A 24981-nucleotide genomic window follows, 5' to 3' on the forward strand; every position below is an offset into this window, starting at 1 on the left:
CCAGCTCTGACATCCTCTGTTCTAAGGTCTCCCCCAGCTCTGACATTCTCTGCTCTAAGGTCTCTCCCAGCTCTTACATTCTCTGTTCTAAGGTCTCTCCCAGCTCTGACATTCCCTGTTCTAAGCTCTCTCCCAGCTCTGACATTCTCTGTTCTAAGGTCTCTCCCAGCTTTGACATTCTCTGTTCTAAGCTCTCTCCCAGCACTGACATTCTCAGTTCTAAGGTCTCTCCCAGCTCTGACATTCTGTGTTCTAAGGTCTCTCCCAGCTCTGACATTCCCTGTTCTAAGGTCTCTCCCAGCTCTGACATTCCCTGTTCTAAGGTCTCTCCCAGCTCTGACATTCTCTGTTCTAAGGTCTCTCCCAGCTCTGACAGTCTCTGTTCTAAGGTCTATCCCAGCTCTGACATTCTCTGTTCTAAGGTCTCTCCCAGCTCTGACATTCTCTGTTCTAAGGTCTCTCCCAGCTCTGACATTCTGTTCTAAGGACTCTCCCAGCTCTGACATTCTCTGTTCTAAGGTCTCTCCCAGCTCTGACATTCTCTGTTCTAGGTCTCTCCCAGCTCTGACATTCTGGATTCTAAACATGATGATTTTATGATCTGTCTAATCCTTTCCCATGATTTCTTTCCTGACCCCCTTTTTCCTATTCATGTTTGTTCCATCCTTAGAATGTAAGACTTTTAATGTCAGAGTAGCCTTTTTTTGTGAGACTGACTCCCCATCTCACCCAGGCTGCTGGCACAGTAGTGACTCACAGGTCCAATCCCATCACTGATGTCACAGAAGCTTTAACTTGCCCCATTTCTGACCTGAGTCATTTCTCCCTTCCTTTAGTAACCGGAGGGCACCCCACTTCTTGGCAGTCACCATATGAATCCCAAAATTAATGCAGACACCCATCTTGCCTATCTCCATGCAGCTCAGAGCTCCGGAGCTCAAGAGAAGTGGCAGTCTTAGACCCCAGGATCTGGGATGACGGATTCACCGGCCTGCCCTGGGCACACCAGACTTTAAACCATCCTTCTTCAGCAGGGCAAATCTCAGTGCAAATGCAGGGTGGAGCCTTCGACTTCCCAAGCTGACCCTTTCCCCCGGGACTGTTCCCTGGCCCTGATGCTTTCCCTGTTTCTTTCAGGTATCTTGACAGCGTTGACTTGGCCAGCTTCCCTCCTCACTGTAGCCAACATCATCGACAACCCTTGGGGGGTCTGCCTTCACAGGTCTGCCGAGGTCGGCAAACACCTGGCCCACGTGCTGCTCAGCCGACAGCAGGTAACTAGAAACCGATCACGAAGCGAGGGTGGCTCTTGTCTCTTTGTAGATAGAGATGTTAGACGGGGAGGCGGAAGGCCGTGCCAGTGGACACAGTTCTTTTAGGTGAGGCAAACAGAGTGGGAAGCAAGAGGGGACTCAAAGCCACACTGTGTCTTAGACTCAGAGCAGGAAACAACTAGCCTCCACCAATCTAGGGAGAAAGGAAGGAAATTAGCACTTATTAAGTAAATGCCCATTTTATGCCAGGCACTGTCTCATTTGATCCTCAAAACAACCGGGGTGGGTGGTGGCAGCTGGGTGGCTCAGTGGATGAGAACCAGGCCTAGAGACAGGAGGTCCTAGGTTCAAATCTGTCCTCAGACACTTCCTAGCTGTGTGACCCTGGGCAAGTCACTTCACCCCCATTGCCTAGCCCTTAGTGCTCTTCTGCCTTGGAACCCATACACAGCACTGATTCTAAGATGGAAGGTGAGGGTTAAAAAAAAAAAGCCAACCCTGGGAGGTAGGTACTATCATGATCTCCATTTTACAGGAAACTAAGGCAGAGGTTAAATGAATTGCCCAGAGTCACACACCTGGTAAATGTGTGAGGTTGCATTTGAACTCTGGTTCAAAACAACAAGCAGTTATTAAATGCCTACTGCACAGAAAACTCCATGTGCTGGCTATGAAAATGCGGAGACAAAAGCAGGAGCTCTTTTCTGCATGATAGTAAGGAAACAGTAGAAAGAGGACTGGATTTGGAATCAGAGGGGCAAGTTTTAATCCCCTACTGTGCTCCTTTCAGCTATGTGACTTTGGTCTAGTAAGAACTTCTCTGGGCTCTCACTTTTCTCATCCATAAAATAAGGATATGAGACTCCCTCCTAGCTAGCATTTAAATAGCAATTTAAGTCTTGCAAAGAGCTTTTATTCTGTTATTTCATTATCTACATATAGATAATTGTCTATAGAGAGGTGTGTGTGTATATAGATATATGAGGGGAAGAGGAGAGACAGAAACAGAGACAGAGACAGGGAAGGAGAGAGAGAGAGACAGAGAGAGGAAGAAAGAGGGAGGGAGAAAGAGAGAGAGAAGGAAAAAGAGGAGAAGAGAGGTAGGGAGAGAGAGAGAGGAAGGAGGGAGAGAATATGCATGTCTAGAGATCTTTTATACTGATAAAGAATTTGAGACAGAGAGGTTAAGAGAGTCACACAGCAAGTGAGTATACAAGGTTGGATTTGAACTCAGATCCTCCTGACTCCAAGCTCAGTATTCTATCTACTATGCTACCTAAAGAGGAGCCAATTGGATAGGATGAAAACAAAGAGAAAGCAAAATCAAGAAAACCCAGAAAAGGAAGGGGGGCCAACCGGGACAAATGTTTCAGAATGGCCAAGAAGGATGAAAACTGAGAAAGGGCCATCTGATTTGGAAATTGAGGGACAACTGGCCACTCTAGATTAAGCAACCTCAGTTGAATGATGAGGTCCAAAGCTTAGTTGTGAGGAATTGAGATGTGACAGGTCAGGCAAGAGATATAGACTTCTTTTTCTAGGAGGTTATTGATGATAGAGGGGGGGGGGGAGGGAGGAAGGGAGGGAGGCAGGGAGAAAGAGAGAGGAGGAGGAGGAGGGAGGCAGGGAGAGAGAGAGAGAGAGGAAGGAGGGAGAGAATATGCATGTCTGGAGATCTATCTAGGGCAGCTAGGTGGCACCAAAGTGCATAGAGTGCCAGCTGGAGTCAGGAAGACTCATCTTCCATGAGTTCAAATTTTTGACCAAGAGACCAAGTCTCTTGACCTTGTTTGCCTCAGTTTCCTCATCTGGAAAGTCATCTGGAAAAGAGAAATAGCAAACTACTGCAGAATCTTTGCCAAGAAAACCCCAAATGAAATGAAAACATAACATAGCAACAACAACAATATAGAGAGAGATGATATATATAATATATGATAATATTTTCTCATATATTTAATTATATTGTAATATCTCCTCTTATGCTCACAAGATCACTGGGAGGCAGTGCTCAATGACTTCCAATGCTAGCTCTAAATCTATGATCGTATGTCCCTCAAAGAAGTTACATTCTCTTGGGAGAGACAATGTATACAAATATAATTATGAATACCAAAAGACTAATAAAGAAACAGAAAACCAAAAGTAAAAAACTAGGAGGTATATCTGTGATGGAGGAAGGACTGACCTAATGAGAAATGAATTGGTAAATATAATGTTTCTTAAAATGGAAAAGATTGGCAGATGCCAACAAGATGTGAGAATCTGGAGAAAATGAAGATGAACAATGTCTTGATTCTAAAAAAAACTTGTTGAGGAAAAGATGTAAGGAATAGAAAATCTTTATCCAACAGTGAATTGAATTATAACCAGTCAAAGAAGAAACAGGAAGCCACTGATTAACCAAGAGAGTTGGCCCATAGTCTAGATGCAGAGAGAAGAATTGATGCTACAGACAAAAGCAGGAAAAATTGACTTTTCTCATGAAGCAGAAAAATTCCAGAGAAGCCAAATTAGTGCTGACAAAAGGATCAAACATGAAGAGTCCTCAGACATAGCTTTTTATAGAGTTGACCTGGCACTCTTGGCCATCCAGAAGCTGAAGCAAAATAGTGTCCATTGCTTTTACATACATAATATACACATATATGTGTGTGTTCACATACACATTCATATAGGTATGTGTATATAATTATATATACCTGTGTATAAACATGTACCTATATATGCATTTATGTATGTATGTATACAAATACATAAAAATGAAATCTGAATCTCACTTCCATTCTTTGATTTAATAATTGCGTGAGGAACCATCTATATTCTAAGGAGAGATGGGTTAAATGAGTTCATTAAGTTTTTGTTTTTGTTTGAGTTGGTTTGAAGTTTGGGGTTTGAGTTTGGGTTTTTTGCATCTGCAGCATTCATAGCTTTGAACACTCAACTACAAGCTTTCTTCTGACCGTGAACAAATCTAATACATTTTTTTGTTTTGTTTTTTCTCTTAACCATGAAACCATTCCTCTGTAACTAGAGAGAGCACCCCTGAATTCCACCTGCTCTTATACCCTGTAATCCTTGTGCTCTCCCTTATTGCAATTCTCTTTGGATTTCATTTCCCTTTTCTCCCCACCCCCCCAAAAATATATATGACAACAGAGTTAAGTTTATGATTATGAAATAAAAACTAAATTATAAAAAAAAACCTATTTATTACAGACTTTATTTATCACAAAAAAGAGCATTTGATACTAAGGAACTATTCACTTCCTCAACATTCAAGAAAAACTATTATAGCATATATTAACAAACAAGGGAGAGCAGAAATCAATCAATTGGAAATGGAAATAAAAAAACTCAAAAGCGATCAAATTAAAAATTTTTTTAAAAAAATAGACAAAGTACTGGTCAATCTAATTTAAAAAAGGAAAGAAGAAAAGCAAATTAACAGCATCAAAGATGAAAAGGGGGACATCACCTCCAATGAAGAGGAAATCGAGGCAATCATTAAAAATTACTTTGCCCAATTATATGGCAATAAATACAGCAATCTAGGTGATATGGATGAATACATACAAAAATACAAACTGCCTAGACTAACAGAAGAAGAAATCGAATTCTTAAATAATCCCATATCAGAAAATGAAATCCAACAGGCCATCAAAGAACTCCCTAAGAAACAATCCCCAGGGCCCGACAGATTCACAAGTGAATTCTATCAAACATTCAAAGAACAGCTAATCCCAATACTATACAAACTATTTGACATAATAAGCAAAGAGGGAATTCTACCAATTCCTTTTATGACACAAACATGGTACTGATTCCAAAACCAGGCAGATCAAAAACAGAGAAAGAAAATTATAGACCAATCTCCCTAATGAATATAGATGCAAAAATCTTAAATAGGATACTAGCAAAAAGACTCCAGCAAGTGATCAGAAGGGTCATCCACCATGATCAAGTAGGATTTATACCAGGGATGCAGGGCTGGTTCAATATTAGGAAAACTATCCACATAATCGACCATATCAACAAGCAAACCAACAAAAATCACATGATTATTTCAATAGACGCAGAAAAAGCCTTTGATAAAATACAACATCCATTCCTATTGAAAACACTAGAAAGCATAGGAATAGGAGGGTCGTTCCTAAAAATAATAAACAGTATATATCTAAAACCATCAGCCAATATCATCTGCAATGGGGATAAACTAAATGCATTCCCAATAAGATCAGGAGTGAAACAAGGATGCCCATTATCACCTTTACTATTTGACATTGTACTAGAAACACTAGCAGTAGCAATTAGAGAAGAAAAAGAAATTGAAGGCATCAAAATAGGCAAGGAGGAGACTAAGCTATCGCTCTTTGCAGATGACATGATGGTCTACTTAAAGAATCCTAGAGATTCAACCAAAAAGCTAATTGAAATAATCAACAACTTTAGCAAAGTTTCAGGATACAAAATAAACCCTCATAAGTCATCAGCATTTCTATATATCTCCAACATAGTTCTGCAGCAAAAACTAGAAAGAGAAATCCCATTCAAAATCACCTTAGACAAAATAAAATACCTAGGAATCTATCTCCCAAGACAAACACAGGAACTATATGAACACAACTACAAAACACTCTCCACACAACTAAAACTAGACTTGAGCAATTGGAAAAATATTAACTGCTCATGGGTAGGATGAGCCAATATAATAAAAATGACCATCCTACCCAAACTTATCTATTTAGTGCCATACCCATAGAACTTCCAAAAAATTTCTTTACTGATTTAGAAAAAACCATAACAAAGTTCATTTGGAATAACAAAGGATCAAGGATATCCAGGGAAATAATGGGGAAAAAAATACAAAGGAAGGAGGCCTTGCAGTCCCAGATCTCAAACTATATTACAAAGCAGCAGTCATCAAAACAATTTGGTACTGGCTAAGAGACAGAAAGGAAGATCAGTGGAATAGACTTGGGGCGAGTGACCTCAGCAAGACTATATATGATAAACCCAAAGATCCCAGCTTTTGGGTCAAAAATACACTATTCGATAAAAACTGCTGGGAAAACTGGAAGACAGTGTGGGAAAGATTAGTATTAGATCAACACCTCACACCCTACACCAAGATAAATTCAAAATGGGTGACTGACATGAACATAAAGAAGGAAACTATAAGTAAATTAGGTGAACACAGAATAGTATCCATGTCAGACCTTTGGGAAGGGAAAGACTTTAAAACTAAGCAAGACATAGAAAGAGTCACAAAATGTAAAATAAATAATTTTGACTACATCAAATTAAAAAGTTTTTGTACAAACAAAACCAATATAACTAAAATCAGAAGGAAAGCAACAAATTAGGAAGCAATCTTCATAAAAACCCCCGACAAAGGTTTAATTACTCAAATTTACAAAGAGCTAAATCAATTGTACAAAAAATCAAGCTATTCTCCAATTGATAAATGGGCAAGGGACATGAACAGGCAGTTCTCAGCCAAAGAAATCAAAACTATCAATAAGCACATGAAAAAGTGCTCTACATCGATTATAATCAGAGAGATGCAAATCAAAACAACTCTGAGGTATCACCTCACACCTAGCAGATTGGCTAACATGACAGCTATGGAAAGTAATGAATGCTGGAGGGGCTGCGGCAAAGTAGGGACATTAATTCATTGCTGGTGGAGTTGTGAACTGATCCAACCATTCTGGAGGGCAATTTGGAACTATGCCCAAAGGATGATAAAAGAATGTCTACCCTTTGATCCAGCCATAGCACTTCTGGGTCTGTACCCCAAAGAGATAATGGACAAAAAGACTTGTACAAAAATATTCATAGCTGCGCTCTTTGTGTGGCCAAAAATTGGAAAATGAGGGGATGCCCTTCAATTGGGGAATGGCTGAACAAATTGTGGTATATGTTGGTGATGGAATACTATTGTGCTAAAAAGGAATAATAAAGTGGAGGAATTCCATGGAGACTGGAACAACCTCCAGGAAGTGATGCAGAGCGAGAGGAGCAGAACCAGGAAAACACTGTACACAGAGACTGATACACTGTGGTACAATCAAAGGTAATGGACTCCTCCACTAGGGGCAATGCAATGTCCCTGAACAATCTGCAGGGATCTAAAAAACACTATCCACAAGCAGAGGATTAACTGTGGGAGTAAAAACACCGATGAAAAGCAACTGCTTGACTACAGGGGCTGAGAGGAAATGACTGAGGAGAGACTCTAATGAACACTCTAGTGCAAATACCAACAACATGGAAATGGATTCGAACCAAGAACACATGTGAAACCCAGTGGAATTGTGCGCCGGCTATGGGAGAAGTGGGGGGAGGGGGGTGGGGGGAGGAAAAGATAATGATCATTGTTTCCAATGAATAATGTTTGTAAATAACCAAATAATGTTATTTACCAAATAAACAAAAAATGTTTAAAGAAAAAGAAAAACAAGAAAAACTATTATAAATATTGATTGATAATATTCATGGTCAATATTTGAATTTTAATAAATGTTTAGCCTACATAGGTCCAGAGTTACCTGTCTGAGAGAACTGTGAATTTAAATAGAATTTTGACATTCTCTTGAAACTCAACTTGTTAATAAAAACTATATCTTATGATTAGTGATAAATCTACCTAAAGTTGCTTCTGGCAACTTGGACAACTAGGTAGCACACAAGATAGAACGCTGGAATCAGAAACACCGAAGTTAAAATTTAGCCTTAACTACTTCCTAGTTTTGTGACCCTGGACAAATCACACTGTCTGCCTCAGTTTCCTCATCTGTGAAATGGGGTAATAATAACACCTACTTCCCAGGGTTGTTGTGAGGATCAAATGATATGATATTTGTAAAATGCTTCACAAACCTCAAAGAGCCATATAAATTCTGGCTGTTATCATTGTCATTATTATTATGGTAGCCAAGTCTCATTATTACTTGGTTTACCAAAATCAAGGAATCAGGAAATCTAGGAATCAGTTCCTCCTAAGCCACAGTAAATTTTCTTCCTTCAAGTGTCTAAACACTAACCACCCAGGAACAGAACAGAAAGATTTTTAAGGCAATGTTAACTCTTGCTGGGCTATTGATGAAGAGCTATTCTGAGAATGTCCTCTATCTGTTCCCATGATTACCATGGGAGCATCTTCCCTGTGGACCCAGAGGGGGTCCTGCATTGACAAAGGGTGTGAAAATAACTTCAAATTTCTCTTAGAAGAATCTAAGGAAAATAGAAGACTTTCTCCCCAAATCCTCATTGATGGTAATTCAGATGGGCAGAGTTAGGGTAGAAAGCAAACCTTTTCTCTCAGTCATAGTAAAAATGTTTTTGCATAATCCCAGAATCCAAATTCTCATTTGCTGATGGTAACATTCTGAAAACTTTCATTCCTAATTTAGTAAAAGGGGTAATTGCTGCCAGATCTTGTTTGAATGTTTACCTAAAGCTTAAAAATAGAAAAAATTTTGCCTTGATTTTCAAAGAGAAAACTTAGACATTCTACTTTGAAAAGAAGAAATGTCCCATCTTAACCAAAAAGTCTTCTTTTAATCATGGAGTAACATCCCCATCTGCTGGAATCTTAATATTCTGACACTAAGGGTAGATATTTAGCAGTTACATTTTTATCACTGTGGTCATAAGTGAGCAAACAAACTTGCCAGTGTACTTTTGTAGTCTTCTGTACTAATGACATGAATGTATTTCCTTCCTTATTCCAACCCACTCATCCCTTAAATGCGTAGGGACAGCCTTTTTAGTATTTGAGTCCCTGGTCCCATAGGATTTTGGCAAAAACAACTTTTAGTTGTTGGAATGTTATACAACTATATTGCTTATGATATTGTAAATTATGGTGAACCAGTGGTCAATAGTTTTGTATTCTTCCTTTAAAAAATAGAAAGAAGCCAGAGAAAATGTCCCCATTTTCAGAAAGAAAGAAAGAAAGAAAGAAAGAAAGAAAGAAAGAAAGAAAGAAAGAAAGAAAGAAAGAAAGAAAGAAAGAAAGAAAGAAAGAAAGAAAGAGAGAAAGAGAGAAAGAGAGAAAGAGAGAAAGAGAGAAAGAGAGAAAGAGAGAAAGAGAGAAAGAGAGAGAGAAAGGAAGGAAGAAAGGAAGGAAGAAAAGGAGGGAGGAAGGAAGGAAGGAAGAACTGTGAACTAAAAGCTAGTGAGTTGGCTTTTATTGCTGGAAAAATTCTAGATTGGATCATTAAAAATATGGTTTAATAAACATCCAGAAAAGGAAGTAGTGATTACAATACAGCTTCAACAAGAATAAGATAAGCTACATTAACCTCATTTCCTTTTTTAACAGGGCTACTAAGATCAGGGGAAATAGTGTAGATATGAATTACATACATTTTAACAAAGCATTTGATAAAAGATCAATTCAGAACTGGTTAAATAGCCAAGCTCAAAAATAGTTAGGCATTATTGGTTCATTGCCAACTTCACATAGGAGGCCACCCCTGGAGAGCCTCAGGGATCTGTGCTTTACACTATGTTACTTAATATTTTTTATCAATAACTTGAATAAAGGCATAGATGTTGTTCAGTCATTTCAGTCGTGTCTAACTCTTCACGACATGATAATATTTAAGGTTATATTGGCAAAGATACTGAAGTGATTTGCCATTTTCTTCTCCAGCTCATTTTACAGATGAGAAAACTGACGGGAACATAGTTAAGTAACTTGCCCAAGGTCACACAGCTAGTAAGAATCTGAGGCCAGATTTGAACTCAGGAAGATGAATCTTCCTGATTCCAGGCCTGGCACTGTATCCACTGAGCCACCTAGCTGCCCCAAAAGACATAGTAACTTCATCAAATTTTCAGTTGATACAGAAGCAAGAGGGATAACTAACACAGAATGTGATAGAATGAGTATTGAAAAGTTCTTAGCATAGGGAAGCACTGGGCCAAATCTAGTAAGATGAAATTTAGTAGGGATAAATGTAAAATTTTATATTTGGATCCAAAAAATCAATAATAAAAGATCAAGTAGTTTGCCTGAAAATTTCAGTGGTGTGTAAGTTCAATATGAGTCAATAGCATGTTGTTGTAACCAGAAACATTCAGGCCACATTAAGTGCAGTAGAATTTCTAGAATAGGAAAGTAATCTAACAAAGACATTCTAAAATTGGAGAACATTCAGAAGAAGGCAATCAGTTGAAGAAATTTAGTCTGGAGACTAAATGTAGTCTGGAAAATTTAGTCTGGAGCAGAGGAGTCTCACTAGGGGAGGGAATAACTTCAAAACTGCAAAGGATTGTGAAGAAGAATTAGATTTGTTTGTTTTGATCCCAGAGAGCAACGCCGAGTAGCAGTGGGTGAAAGTGATCAAAAAGTGGGCACATTAGGAAAACTTCATACCAATGAGAACAATCCAAAGATGAAATGCATTTCCTGGAGAAGTGATGAGCTACTCCTCTTTGGAGGTCTTTAGGCAAAGGTTGGGTGACCGTTCATTAGATATGTTTATAGTATGATTCCTTTGGACAAGGTGAGTTAAGTTTCTCTTCCAGCTCTAAAATTCTGTAATTCATTTCATTCATTCATCAAACTTAAAAAAAAAAAAAAAAACCCTTAGCTTCCATTTTCAGGAGGGGGTGGCATTCACTTGTAGCACAAGTGATAAACAGAAGAATGCAGAGCATATTTAGGAGGTGAGGTAATTTGGTTGGAACATACCATAGTAGAGAATGGTGTGAGAATATGGTTTAAGACAGAATGGAGGCAATATTCTGTGATCTAAAGGCTCTTCCAGCTCAGACATTTTATCTTCTAAAGGTTCTTCCAGATCTAAAATTCTTCATTCTGATTGGTTCCTTCTAACTCTGATCTTCAGTATTCTAAAGTCTCTTCCATATTCAAAACCCTATGTTCTAAACTCCCTGTTAGATCTAACCCTTTGCTTCTGTTCTAATCCATGATCTTTGCCTGTTGTTTCCTAGGGTAGACGACCTGTCACTTTGATTGGCTTCAGCCTGGGAGCAAGAGTCATTTACTTCTGTTTGCAAGAGATGGCTCAGGAGGAAGGTGAGTCTCATCCAGCTGAATGCAAATGGATGATAACCAAAGCAGCCCCCAAAACAATACAGAAAGGGGCTCTCTTCTTTCCTGGCACAGCAGGACCCAAATAGCAAGAAAAAGGATACTGAAACTCATTTATTTGTATTACAGCAAGGCTGGCAGCCTTTCAGCATGCATTGCCACATCAATTTGAAATGGAATTTTGTTTATTTTCCTTCTTTTACATTTTTAAATTTTTTTCCATGGTTATATGATTCCTGTTTTCTGCCTCCCCTCATCCCTCCCCTTTCCTGGAGTTGACAAGCAATTCCACTGGGTTTTTAATATATATAATCACTTGAACCCATTTCCATAGTATCCATTTTCATAAAAGAGGAATCCTTTAAAACCAAAACCCCAAATCACATACCCATATAAATAAATGATAAATCACATGCTTTCTTCTGGATTTCTACTCCCACAGTTCTTTCAGTGTGGGTAGTGTTCTTTCTCATAAGTCCCACAGCATTATCCTCGATCATTGCTGTTAGTAGCAAAGTCAATTACCTTCGATTGTCCCACAATATTACAGTTTCTGGGTACATTGTCCTCCTGGTTCTGCTTAATTGTAGGTCCTTCCAGTTCTTATAAAAATCCATCAATTCATCATTTCTTATAGCACAATAGTATTCCATCACCATCATAGACCACAGTTTGTTTAGCCATTCCCCAGTCGAGAAGCATCCACGTATTTTCTGATGTTTTGCTATCGAGGTGGAACTTTGGAGTGGCATCTGAAGTTCTTGGAAGCTGGGGATTCAGAAGGAGAGGAATAAGAATATGATTCTCCTCAATAGTGTTGGAATTACCAATTCTCATTGACTAGAACTGAGACTGTATATATATAGAGAGAGAGGCTGCAAATTGTAACTTATGATATTAGAAACTGGAGTGAAGGAATACAATTGGAGCTGTAGATCAAAGATGAGCTTCAAAAATTGCATGTGTACCAGAGTCCCAGAAGAATAGGTCTTTAGATTATATTCGTCATGCAAGAAGTGCTAGTGTACAGTTGCCCAACGAGTCTTTTGTAAGATTAATAGTAAAATACAGGCTTCCCTTCCATGGTGGGGGTTAGGGACATGGCACCTCTGAGATCTGGAAAATCCATGCAAAAATTTTTAGCCCACCCTCATACTAGAGAAGAAGTCTGAATTTTTTCCTTTTTCTTTTATGGAATATATATTGTAAAATTTGGGTTAAGTACTTGGTCATAAGCTATATGTAGGTCAATGTTAAGATATCTCTACATTTCTAGCCTTGTGTGTTATCTGCTGGTTTTTGTGGAGATTTTTCTTTCATTAACTTTTTACTTAACTTTAAAAAAGAAATTGTATATATTTATGGTATTGAAAGATAGAATATGTTAATATTTTACAATATCATACATACATTTTATGCATTTCCAAGTTTCTAAACTTTCTCTATGTCATCTGTGGCTTACACAAAACTCCCAAAAAATTCCCATTTAATTTCTTACATCAACCCATGATATATCAAAACCACAATGGGGAAAGTCACGAATGGAAGGCATACCTGTATATGGAACAGTCTTGAAATAAATTATTGGCACAGCTTCAAGAACTTGCAGCATCCATTATGGTAGTTCAGTGTGATCTTTCCAATCTTTTTTGTTTGTTCAAGATGGCCCTGGCTACTTACCACCTCTTGGCTTGCCTCTGTTTCCCTCTGGTGTCTCCCCATAGTCTACTTTCAGTTACTTTGTTACTCTAGAACTGGGAGGAAGAGTATACCGAAGAAAGAATCTGAACCATAATGCCTTAGAGATTTAGACTGAGATTCATGTGGCTAAGCTCTGATGATTGAGCTCAAGCCCCTACCACCTGAAAAGATTGCCCAGTGATGAGCATCTAATACGGCACATGAATGGTGGAACAAATAAATAGTAGCACTCTCAGGTCTATATGGAGTGCAGATAGATCCAACTTTGGAATTTATGCTCTGATTCTTGGGGTGCCAAGCACCAGGGGAATGTAAGCATATGATGTCTTATGGCATGAAACTGATATTGAAAGACATGGATAACTTAGCTACCACCTGGGCTCAAATCTGACCTCAGATACTTCCTAGCTGTGTGACCCTGGGCAAGTCCCGTAACCCCCATTGCCTAGCTCTTGCCATTCTTTTACCTTGAAACCAATACATAGTATTGATTCTGAAGATGGAAGGTAAGGGTTAAAAAATAAAAACAGCCACCAGCAACTAATGCTACCATTTCATACCCTACCTAAAGCAATATTTTTTAATAATTATGAACTTAGCCATCACTCATCAACAGAAGCATTTCAATATATGAAGAAAAGCCAAAAAAGGGATTACATATAAAATATATAAAATTATAAGCATTGGTTACATGAGGGTTTTAAGGATATCTTACATTTAACATAATAACTTTCCTTATGCCCCCTTCAAAAATCTTATTTTCTTCTATGAGTGCCCCCTTTTGGGAGGCAGATCTGGGACCAGAGTTCCCAGGAAAGGTTGAGGAAAAATAATAAGAGGAAATTCAAAGGTTGAAGTTAGAGGGGCCTCACCTGTAGGTAAGGATGAGGGGAAAAGATAAGAATCAAAGACACAGATGCAGTGTTGGGTCAGAAGGACCTCATTGCTGGTGACAATGAGAGCAATTTAATGTAAAGTGGTTACATCTTTTAAAGGTACAAACCACAGAAAGCAAAAACAATCATCTGTGAGAAAAATCAATGGGAAAATGTAACAAGAATGTAGATACGGCACCTGAGGTAGGAGATATGACACTGAGCATCATCTGGGTTCATGGCATGGTCAAATCAACATGTATTGCCAGAAATAACATGTATTGTTATGATAAACCTAAAGAAGATGAAGGAGAGGGTACTTGGACCCATTCTCAGACATACTCTGAGTTATCAACCCCTTGAGGAGGGCACTCAGATCTTTGTCTTAGATGGATTCCAAGTTATCAACCTCTGACATTCTCCTGTGTATTTTTTTTTAATAAATCATTACCTTCCATCTTAGAATTGATACTGGGTATTGTTTTCAAGGCCAAAGAGTTGTAAGGACAAGGCAATGGGATTTACATGACTTGCCCAGGGTCACACAGCTAGAAAGTATTAGAGGCCACATTTGAACCTAGAACCTCCTGAATCTAGGCCTGGCTCTCTCCTTTCTCTGAGCCACCTAAATGCCCCTTCTGTGTGTTTAAAAATAGCTTATTGATGCCCTTTTCATCTTTTTTTTATTTCTTTTTTTTTTTCAAAATCCTTACCTTCCATCTTAGAATCAATACAATATATTGGTTCCAAGGCAGAAGAACTTTGTTTCTTTTTCACATCCCTCTAACTTATATTTCCACCCAAATAAAATAATAATAATAATTTTGTTGTTATTTATTTTTGTCAATTATAATAATAATTATTTGTCAAATGGTGTAATTATTAAATTAATATCAATAATCAAATAATAATTATTTGTTAAATAGCCCTTTACACATGTTGTTTCTTTATCTTTATAATAATCTTGGAAGGTAGGTGCTATTATTATCCTCATTTTACAAATGAGGAAACTAAGGCAAGCAAGATTAAGTGACTGACTTGCCCAGGTCACACACTAGTAAGTGTCGGAAGCAGAATTCAAACTCATTTCTTCCTGGTTCCAAGTCCAGTGTTGTATGTATTGTGCTACCTAGCTACCCTCTCTCATGACAAATAAGTACAATCACGCAAAGCAAACCTGCCCTTTTGGCCATGTATATCTAAAAATACATGTCTCATTCTTCATCTTTTAATCCATCACTTTCCTGTCAGTTTGTGGGCAGAATGTTTCATCATCAATCTTCTGAAGTCATGATGAATCACTGCCTTCCTCAAAGTTTTATTCTTGGTAATTTGGTGGTATTTGCATTATGGTACTCTTATAAATTGTTCTCCTAATTCTACTCATTTCACTCTTCATTCATTCATACTTCCTGGGTTTCTCCAAATCTACCATTTTTCCAGTTTTTGACAGCACAGTAACATTCCTTTCCATCTATATACCACTATGTTTTGGGCCGTTTCCCAACTTATGGGAACCTGCTTTGTTTCCAGTTCTTTTCTGGAAAAATGCTGCTATAAGGATTCAATAAATTTGGTCCTTTCCTCCTGTCTTGGGGAAAAGCAGCTATATACACACATTTGAGTGACTTTCTGGCTATCTAGTAGTCCAAATTGTTTCCCAAAATAGCCAGACCAATTCACAGCTCCACTAATAGTGTATGTGTATCTGTCCATCTCTTATTGTCCCTTCTAACAATTTTCATTTTTATCTTTGTCATCTTTGGCAGGCCCATGGGTGTTTGAGGTGAAGCTTCAGAGTTGTTTTAATTAATAATAAGAGTAGTGCCCTAATTCTTAGTGACTTAAAGCATTTTTCCCATATGGTTATTGATAGTTTTGATTTCTTCCTCTAAAAACTGCCTATTCCCCAACCTCTAACCATTATCAGGAAAAGGTTCTAATCATAAATATTTGTATCAATTTTCCCAATTATTATAAATGTCAGCTATTGATAGATCACATTTATTTATTTTTATTTTTTTTTAAACCCTTACCTTCCATCTTGGAATCAATACTGTGTATTGGTTCTAAGGCAAAAGAATGGTAAGGGTTAGGCAATGGGGGTTAAGTGACTTGCCCAGGGTCACACAGCTAGGAAGTGTCTGAGGTCAGATTTTAACCTAGGACCTCCCATTTCTAGGCCTGGCTCTCAATCCACTGAGCCATCCAGCTGCCCCCAATAATTCACATTTAAATAGCACTTTGAGCTTTATATATGAGCTTTATAAAATGCTTTACACACATTATATCATTTGATGTTTGATTTGTGTATGTTCAATTTGAGATTTGATGTGCCCTCAATGAGGGTTCCACATGTGCTAATACTGCTATTTTACAAATGAGTAAACTGAGGCTTGAGAACTAATAGCTAGCATTCATATAGTGCCTTAAGGTCTGCAAAATGCCTTACAAATGTCTAATTTGATCCTCACAATAACCTTGGGAGGCAGATGCTACTATTATCCCTATTTGTCAGCTGAGAAACTTATGCAGACAGAGATAAAGCTCAGAGTCACATAGCAAGTGTCCTGGATGGGATTTTAATCCAGATTTCCCTGACTCTGGAGCCAATAATCTTGTCATCACATGTGCCAATGATTAAACAAAAGGCAGGCAAGCATTACCTGTGGGGAAAGAGTATATGCCTCTAGTAGTATAGGTATTATCATTCCCATTTTACTGACTAAATAACCAACAAATTCAAAATGGAGCTCCTTATCTTTTTCCCCTGTTCCTAACTTCTGTCATAATCTCTCAAGGACACTATCGCTTCAGGAATTCAGGTTCACAATCTTAGAGTTACCAGCCTCTTCCCCCTTCTCTCATGACCCATACACCATCCAATCAATTGCCAAATCTGCTGATTCTGCTTTTAAAGCACCCCTACTCTTTTTTTTTCTCTTTACTGAGGTGGCAACAAAACACCTCACCTTGACTCCTACAATAGTTACCTAAATTAAGCTTCCTATTTCCAATATCTCCCCTCTTCAATAGCTCCTCCAAAAAGCTGCCAGGCAGATTTTTTTTTTAAACCCTTACCTTCTCAACAAAACCAAGGGGAAAGAGCCAATATGGAAGCTTAATAGAAGCAAAAGCTGAAACTGCTGTGACTATCCATCCAAAACAATCTTTAAAAAGAGCTTCAAAATGGCAGGAATCAGCAAGACAGCGTGAAGGGGCTCTCCCACTAAACATAACTTGAAAGGTGGGCAGAGAGAGTTGATTTTCACAGGATAAAGGGGAACCAGAAGCAAGATTGCACATAGATTCTGAACCCAGGCATAGGCCAACTTCAGGATCCTCTCACCCAGGTTACACCAACAAAAGGGCACCTCAGAGCCACCCACTTGAAGTCCCAGGCCCTGGAACCAGTTTAAAGTGAGGTCCAAAAGTCCATCACACCCATCAGACCAGGCCCTTTTAAGCTCCCACTGCTGGAGTGAAGACTTAGCCCCAGGACAAAATAGCTCACAGTGCCTAATCCTACAAACTAGCAGAGGAGACAGAATCAGCAAGCAGCTTTTAGAATTCCCAGGCCACAGGCAAAAAAAGACTAGGACAATGAGCAAACAGCAGGGAAAAAAACAACACTTAAAACTGTAAGGGGAAATGGGGTTAAATTTTTAAAGGGTTGGATTTTATATTTAAGAGTGTGGTCACCAGGAATTTAATTAATTCCAAAGAGATTTTATTTACAATTTATTTACAAAATGTAGAAAAAGTGAAGCAAGAAATCAGAGAGAGGATAAGGTAAGATATCTAGCCTGAGCACTAAGTAATTTACTACAGGCCCCTCTGGGTGGGGAGAATTAGTTTCTGCCAGCCTTGGCAAAGCTGAGGACCTGAGGAAGTGTTTCTCAAGAGCAGGTCTCTCCAGAGGATAGTTTTTTCAGAAAAATCCAGCAGTTAAGAGTCAGCCTTTCACTCACCATGTGTCAGTCTAGTCAGCAGATTCTTTATCATCCTCACCAGGAAAAAACAGTGTCTCAGGTCCAGTCAGCCAATCCTACTCCTCTTTACCAGCCTCAACTCGAAAGCATGAAGAATTCCTCCAGTCTCCACTTCCAAAAAATGAAGAACTGTCTCTCACAGGAAGTAATAGCTCCTTTTCAAGATGCTTCTTTTGCATCACTTCCTGTGTCTTCCCCTAATTTTATGTCTACCAATCACAATTGACGCTTTGTTTTAGGACTGCCCAGAAGGTAGTCACTCAGTTCTGATTCGTCATCCACTATCACACGCGTGGGTCACAGACCTTCCCCACTCAATATGTGAAATGGGGTGTTTGTACCTTTGGTGATTAAATCTAAAAATAGGTAGATCTCCATACTTAACTTTTAAGTACCATGTTCTAAAAATAGACAGGGGTTACAATTTAATCTTCACAATCAGGGGAGAGTTAAGTATTTTCATTATTATAATCAGGGGAATATTAAATTTAATCTTCACAAAGCTCAAAAATTTCTACAGGGCCAAAGAGCAAACAACAGAACCAAAAGGATATGATGAGATCCAAGCAACTACACATAAAACTTCCCAAAAAATAGGAATTGGTCTCAAACACTGGAAGAATTCAAAAAGGAATTCAAAAATAAAATAAGACAGGTGGAAGAAAAATGGGGAAAAGAAATTAAAATAATGCAAAAAGAGGATAACAGCTTAAAAGCATCACAAATTCACAATAGAACTCATCATCTTCACCCCCCCAACCTATTACTCTTCCAATCCTTCCTATCACTGTCAACAGCATCACCATTTTTCTCATCACCCAGTTTCATAACATCAATGCCACACTCAACTCCTCACTCTCACTCAGCCTAAATCAGGTCACTTACCCCTATTTACCTCAGTTTCCTCATCTGGAAAATGATCTGGAGAAGGAAATGGCAAACCACTCCAGTATCTTTGCCAAGAAAATCCCAAATGGGGTCACAAAGAGTTAGATGTGACTGAAATGACTGAACAGCAACAGCCAATACTCCATGGCATTCATGTACCACAATTTTTTTAGCCATTCCCCCATCAATGAACATCTTCTTTGTTTCCAGTTCTTGACTATTACCAAAATTACTGCTATAAATATTTTGCTATTTATAGGGACTTTCTTTTTATCAGTGGCCTCCTTGGGGCTAGAACCATTTTTTATCAGCTTACTAGCTGATTATTGAATTTTCAGTGTGAGCTTTTACATATTGGAAATCAGTAAATGCTATAGATCAGGACTTAATTTATTGTTTTGTTGGTTATCTAAACAAGAATATGACAGGAAAAATATTAACAATGCAAATTAAACTTTCATAAAGGTTATCATGACTTTTCAGAGAGCCAATTATAAGATGCTTCCCAGTACACCTTGGGAATCAACCTAAGTAATGTAATCTCCAGTTCATTTGGATATGGACATTTTAGTCACTTTATTTGCAGAATTCTAAATTGCTTTCCCAAATGGCTATAGTTATTCACAGTTCCACAAACAATGCACCAGTGTGTCTCTCTTCCAACAACTCCTTGAACATTGACTTTTTCCATCTTTTTTGTCATCTTTGTCAATTTTCTGGATGCTAGATAAAACCCCAGGGATATTTTAATTTGCATTTCTTTTATCATTAGTGATGTATAGCATTTTCCCATATCTTTGTTAATAGTTTGCCTTCCTTTTAAAAACACTCTGAAGTCACTCTACACAGTCCCAGAGGCCATCCTTTTAGAGGAGCTAGTAAGATAACTCCATGAAATACTATCTGTTGTTTTCATGGTCATTCAGTTCCTTCCCTCCCAGCCAATTTCTTTATGACCTTCTATGCTGTTGTTTTACTAAAAGAACCAATTTTTAATTTAGGTCATTACAAGTGATTAATATAAATTGCATGTTACTCATTGGACCATTATATTTCTGAAACCTTTGTTCCTCTTGAAGAAGTAATTCCAGGCAATCCATGCTTGCATTTACAGAATGTTAGTTGTGAATGACAAACTTTCCACAGACCAAAGCTGATGAGGTCACTGAGGGAGAGAGAAGAGGGTCCAGAATGGAGTTAGAGTGGCTATGTGTGAGGAGCAGAGAGAGAAGGCCAGCCTAACTTGACCTCTGAACAGGAAATGATATACAGAATGTTCCAGAAGTCTTAATGCCATTTTTTATTTTGTTTTTTAACCCTTACCTTCTGTCTTCAAATCAATACTGTGCATTAGTTCCAAGGCAGAAGAGCAATATAGGCTAGGCAATGGGGGGTTAAGTGACCTGCCGGGGGCCACACAATTAGGAAGTATCTGAAGCCAAATTTGAACCCTGGACCTCCCCATCTCTGGGCCTGGCTCTCTGTTCCTTAATGCAGTTTAAAGCTTAAGAGGGGCAGCTAGGAAGCACAATGGATAGAGCACCAGACCTAGAGATGGGAGGTCCTGGATTCAAATGTGACCACAGACACTTCCTAGCTGTGTGACCCTGGGCAAGTCACTTAACCTCCATTGCGTAGCCCTTCTTCTATCTTAGAAAGGATACTGAGACAGAACATAAGAGGTGTTTTGTTTTGTTTTTTAAGTCTTAATGAGTCTGGAAAGATAAGGGGTGGGGCAAGTAATGAAGGACTTTAGAACCTAAACAAAGAAGTTGATAATTTATCAGAGGCAACAGGGAGCCACCAGCATTTACTGAATAAAGGAATAACTTGGCTAAATATGTCCTTTAAGAAAACCACTTTGGCAGGTTTGTGGAAGATGGATTGTTTCCAAGGTTGGACTGCTTTTGTTGTTTATAAAGAAATATACTCTTTCATAGTTCACATTTCTGAAGTATTTAAGGTTTACTAAACTTTTTCCACATTGTCCTTGGGAAATTGGTGGTACAGGTTTTACTTATTCCCATTTTAGAGATTCAGAAACTGAGGTTCAAGCTTGCCCACAAACACACACACACCTAACCAGTGGGATAGCCAGAATTCAAAGCCAGATCTTCATCTACTCCATCAGACTCTACTGAACTGTGTCTCCGAAACAAGAGGCTTGTAATATATGTTAAGGGTTGAGGGTGAGTCATTTGACAACGTGGGGTCTGGAGCCATGGGCCGTGTCAGTCTTCTGCTGTGCTCTCCAGAATGGGGAAAACCCCAGGGCTACAATGATGTCTGAGCATCTCATCTAATGTCAGTCATCCAACCATCTTCCAGACTATAAATTCCAGGTGAAATGAACTGAGCCAGAGACTCCAGATTTCTTCCCTTTGACTCAGTTGCCTTTCCTCCCTCCTGACATAATGGCTTCCCCTTTCTAAAGGTGGGTGGTGAGCTATGTCTTCATTCTGCCTCCCCCGTCTTTGCCTTGATCTCAGAATCCTTTGAGGAAAGTTCCCTTCTGCTGAGATAGGGGTGCCTGGGGATTTCTATGCTTCCTCATTGATCAGAGCCAGCTGTAATCACATCTGGCCATGACTGTATCAGCGGGGATGTGAGCCCACCGCTTCCTCTCAGCATGGGTAAATAACATCCCTGATCCATTTGAAAGTGCATAATTTTAATTCAATCCTCCTGGTGGACTTCCTAAATGGCTCCAGGTGGGATCATAGATCTCTCTTCAAATAGTCACCCAAACCACTTTGCATTTCCGTTGTTCCATTTTTTTTTCTTGGGGAGTAATTGAGTGAAGCCCTGATGGCTGATGAAAATAGAAAAAAAAGCTGTCCTGCAGATGAGAGATTGGAAGATATTTGCTTTTTTGTAAAATGGGCCTCATTGACCTTCAGAATTGTGGCCACCTTCTGATAGGCTCCTATATAATTTTTTTAAGCCCTTACCTTCTGTCTTAGAATCAATATTATATATTGGTTCCAAGGCAGAAGAGTAATAAGAGCTAGACAATGGGGGTTGAGTGACTTGCCCAGGGTCACACAGCTGGGAAGTATCTGAAGCCAGATTTGAACCAAGGACCTTCTGTCTCTAGGCCTGGCTCACAATCCACTGAGCTACCCAGCTGCCCCTAGGCTCCTATATAATTTAGCAGAATCCTTCTCATCAAAGTGCATTTTTAGATAAGCATTGACAAATCAGAGATCAAACAAGATGCAGCAGATACTGGAAGCCTCCCATTCTGGGCTACACCTAACTAGGAAGTTTCTATTTGATATTGGAACAAAATGAGACCCTCACAGGTCTTTGAACAGATAGCAGGAGATTTACATAGCCATTACAGGAGAAGGATATGCATTGAGGATGCCCGAAGTTTCCCATTGTGGTCCATCAGCCAAACATCAGAGACTAGCTGTAGGAAGCATCTTTTTCCTGTTTTATACTCAGTCTACCAGGAAGTGATTTCAACAGCCTGAGCCTTTCAACCTCTGAACCAATTAAGACTCAAGAATGGTTTTCATACCTTTTATGGAAAATGGCAGAAATGATTACTTTAAAAGTTTTTACTTATCTGAAAGGCTGTCACGTGGAAAAGGGCTATTAGAATACTCCATAAGGGCACTGGATTAATGGCAATCAATAAATACACATTTATTAAGTACCTTCTATGTGCCAGGCATTGTGTTAAGAACTAAGAGATATAAAAAGAGGCAAAAGATAGACATTGCCCTCAAGGCGGCAAAGGAGGGGAAAGCTCAAAGAGTTTACAGTCTAATGGGGAGACAACATGCAGACAAATATAAATGATTAAAATTATCTCAAGAAATTGATTTTGGGGTAAGAATCTAGGTTTCTTGATTATATCGGGTATATTGGTTAAGCCAGCATCATAACCAATAAAGTGGCCTAGGTTTCCGTGGTTGTTTCTCAAAAACCAGGGACACCCCCCTCCCCCCAAGCTGGGTCAGGTAGTCTAATAAAGAACTGAGTGGATAGTGTTACTCTCTACAATAATAGGAAAAGGGATGAGGGAGATAATAAGTTCTGTTTGGGACATATTGAGTTTAAGATTTCCCATGGACATCTAGTTTGAGATATCTAAAAGGCAGTTGGAGATGTAAAATTAGAGGTCAGCAGAGAGTTTGGGGCAGGATAGTTTGGGACTGGATTTGAGAATCATCAACATAGAGATGGTGATTAAATTCATAAGAAGGGATAAGATCACCAGGTAAAGTAGAGTGAGACAAGAGGACCAAGGACAGAACCCTGAGGGCATGATTCAGAGAAGGAGCCAGCAAAAGAGACAGAGAAGGCACAGGTAGGTATGTAGGAGGAGAACCCATAGAAAATGGTGTCCTGAAAAGCTAGGGAGAAGAGAGTATCAAGGAGGAGAAAGTGATCAATGTTATCAAAGTTTGGGGAAAGGTCCAGGAGAATGAAGATTAAGACAAAGCCATTGATGGTAATCAAGAGTTCATTATATAAGGAGAATGTTAGAAATCAGGTCTTGTTATATTAGTTTAGAGATAAGAAATAGAGAAGTTGGCTTGAGAAAGAATTGGAGTTTCAAGCAGAGCTGAGACAGTGTCAATTTCAAATGTTGACAGTTGTAATGGTTTTTCTCTGGCAACTGGTCTCTGGCAGTTGGCAGAATCACACATAGAGACTCTGGCTCTGAGGGCTTTGAGAAGGTAACATCTTTGCCTCTTTTTCTCTCTCACTGACTGGGATAAAGACCTGAAGGAGTTAAGTGTTTTCTTTTTCCAACTTTGGAAACACTATTGACTATCTATTACTGACTTTATAGATTTTTTAACTCTGAGAAGACCAAAGAAAGATCTGGTTTTTGGTTTGTACTCTGAGTCTGCTAAGGCTCAGAGTCCTAACTTGATTCTTATTGAGACTCAACCAGCTAGCTGTAGTTATTTTTATAACTTGGAAGTGAATTAAAAATTATAAGGATAATTTATTGTAGAATAGGGAAAATTTGGGTTACTCAGATCAGGAAGGATTAGTGTAGCCCATGAAAAACAGGAGAAGCAGTTCCTTGCAGAACCAGGAAGTTTTGTTTGGGTAGAGTTAAAACCCCTTAGGGTTAGAAATCCTTTTAGGCTTATATATTTCAATAAATATCTTATTTTTTATAATCAGAGTCTCTTTAGCATCCTTGCACCTGGTCCTGAAGAGAAATTCTTTCATGAACTTTACTTCACTGATATAAACTGAGGATACTTTGTGAGTGCAGCAAGCAGAGCATATGAAATCAGTTTAAAATAAGTAATACAATCCATTGCCTATATTAGTTTTACAAACCCTCCTTTTATTTTTACAATTAATAACTTTGGAAAGAGTAATTTTGGTGAAATGACAGATCAGAAATGAGAATAAAAAGGGTTAAGAAGAGAGTGAGAGAAGAAAAAGTGGAGACACCAATTGTAAAAGGTCTTTTCTCGGAGTTTTAGCTAAAAAGGGCCATTGAGATAGGATGATAGTGAGGATGGAAGGATCAAATTAAGATTTTTCAGAAAGAGAGAGAAGGATCATATTTGTAAACAGTGGGTAATGAGCTAACTTCTTCTGCTTAGCCACAATGGTAGAATGAAGAGTCAAAGGATCAGTGAGAGAGATAACAGCTATGTAGAACAAGAACTTTCAACAGTCACCACATCATTCAATTCAATTCAAGAAATATTTATTAATTATCTACCATGTTCACTGTACAATGCTAGTCTCTGAGGATACAAAGATAGAAAATGAAACTGGCCAACCTACCCTCAAAGGGTTTACATTCTAACAAGGGGCACAACACATGTGCTCTCAAATACTTAGGGTCTCCAAGGGGTATGTGATCTCCTTGATCTGGATGTTCTCGCCAGTGCTACATATCTCAACTTATGCATGCCTGCTTTAAGAGTTAAAATTAAATCTCAATAATAAAATTATTATATTTTAGGAGATTTATTAATGATCATTAGAAATCAAGGTATAAAGAAGATACAAAATAAAAACCACATGCCCATGGCTGATTAGCCATTTCAAAATCCCCACTCACCACTGCCATGCTCACCAACAGGGCCAAAAAGAGAGCGGGACCCTCCACATCCCTGCCTAATGTCCCCTGTCTACAGGAAGTACATAAGGACAGGAAGTCAATGGGCTCCCAGGAAATGTAGTTC

General features: G+C 38.7%; 1 protein-coding gene across 3 annotated transcripts in view; it reads left to right on the forward strand.

Annotated features, from left to right (window-relative positions):
• TMCO4 (transmembrane and coiled-coil domains 4) overlaps nt 1-24981 on the forward strand; it is a 142434-nt gene that overhangs the window by 57970 nt on the left and 59483 nt on the right. For all 3 annotated transcript variants that reach the window (XM_056795682.1, XM_056795681.1, XM_056795683.1), the window contains 2 exons: nt 1138-1274; nt 11247-11331. In XM_056795682.1, coding sequence (XP_056651660.1) covers nt 1138-1274; nt 11247-11331 — 222 coding nt within the window. The remainder of the gene's footprint in view (nt 1-1137; nt 1275-11246; nt 11332-24981) is intronic.

The sequence above is a fragment of the Monodelphis domestica genome, chromosome 4 (genome assembly GCF_027887165.1).
Source record: "Monodelphis domestica isolate mMonDom1 chromosome 4, mMonDom1.pri, whole genome shotgun sequence".
In the NCBI taxonomy this organism is placed as follows: domain Eukaryota; kingdom Metazoa; phylum Chordata; class Mammalia; order Didelphimorphia; family Didelphidae; genus Monodelphis; species Monodelphis domestica.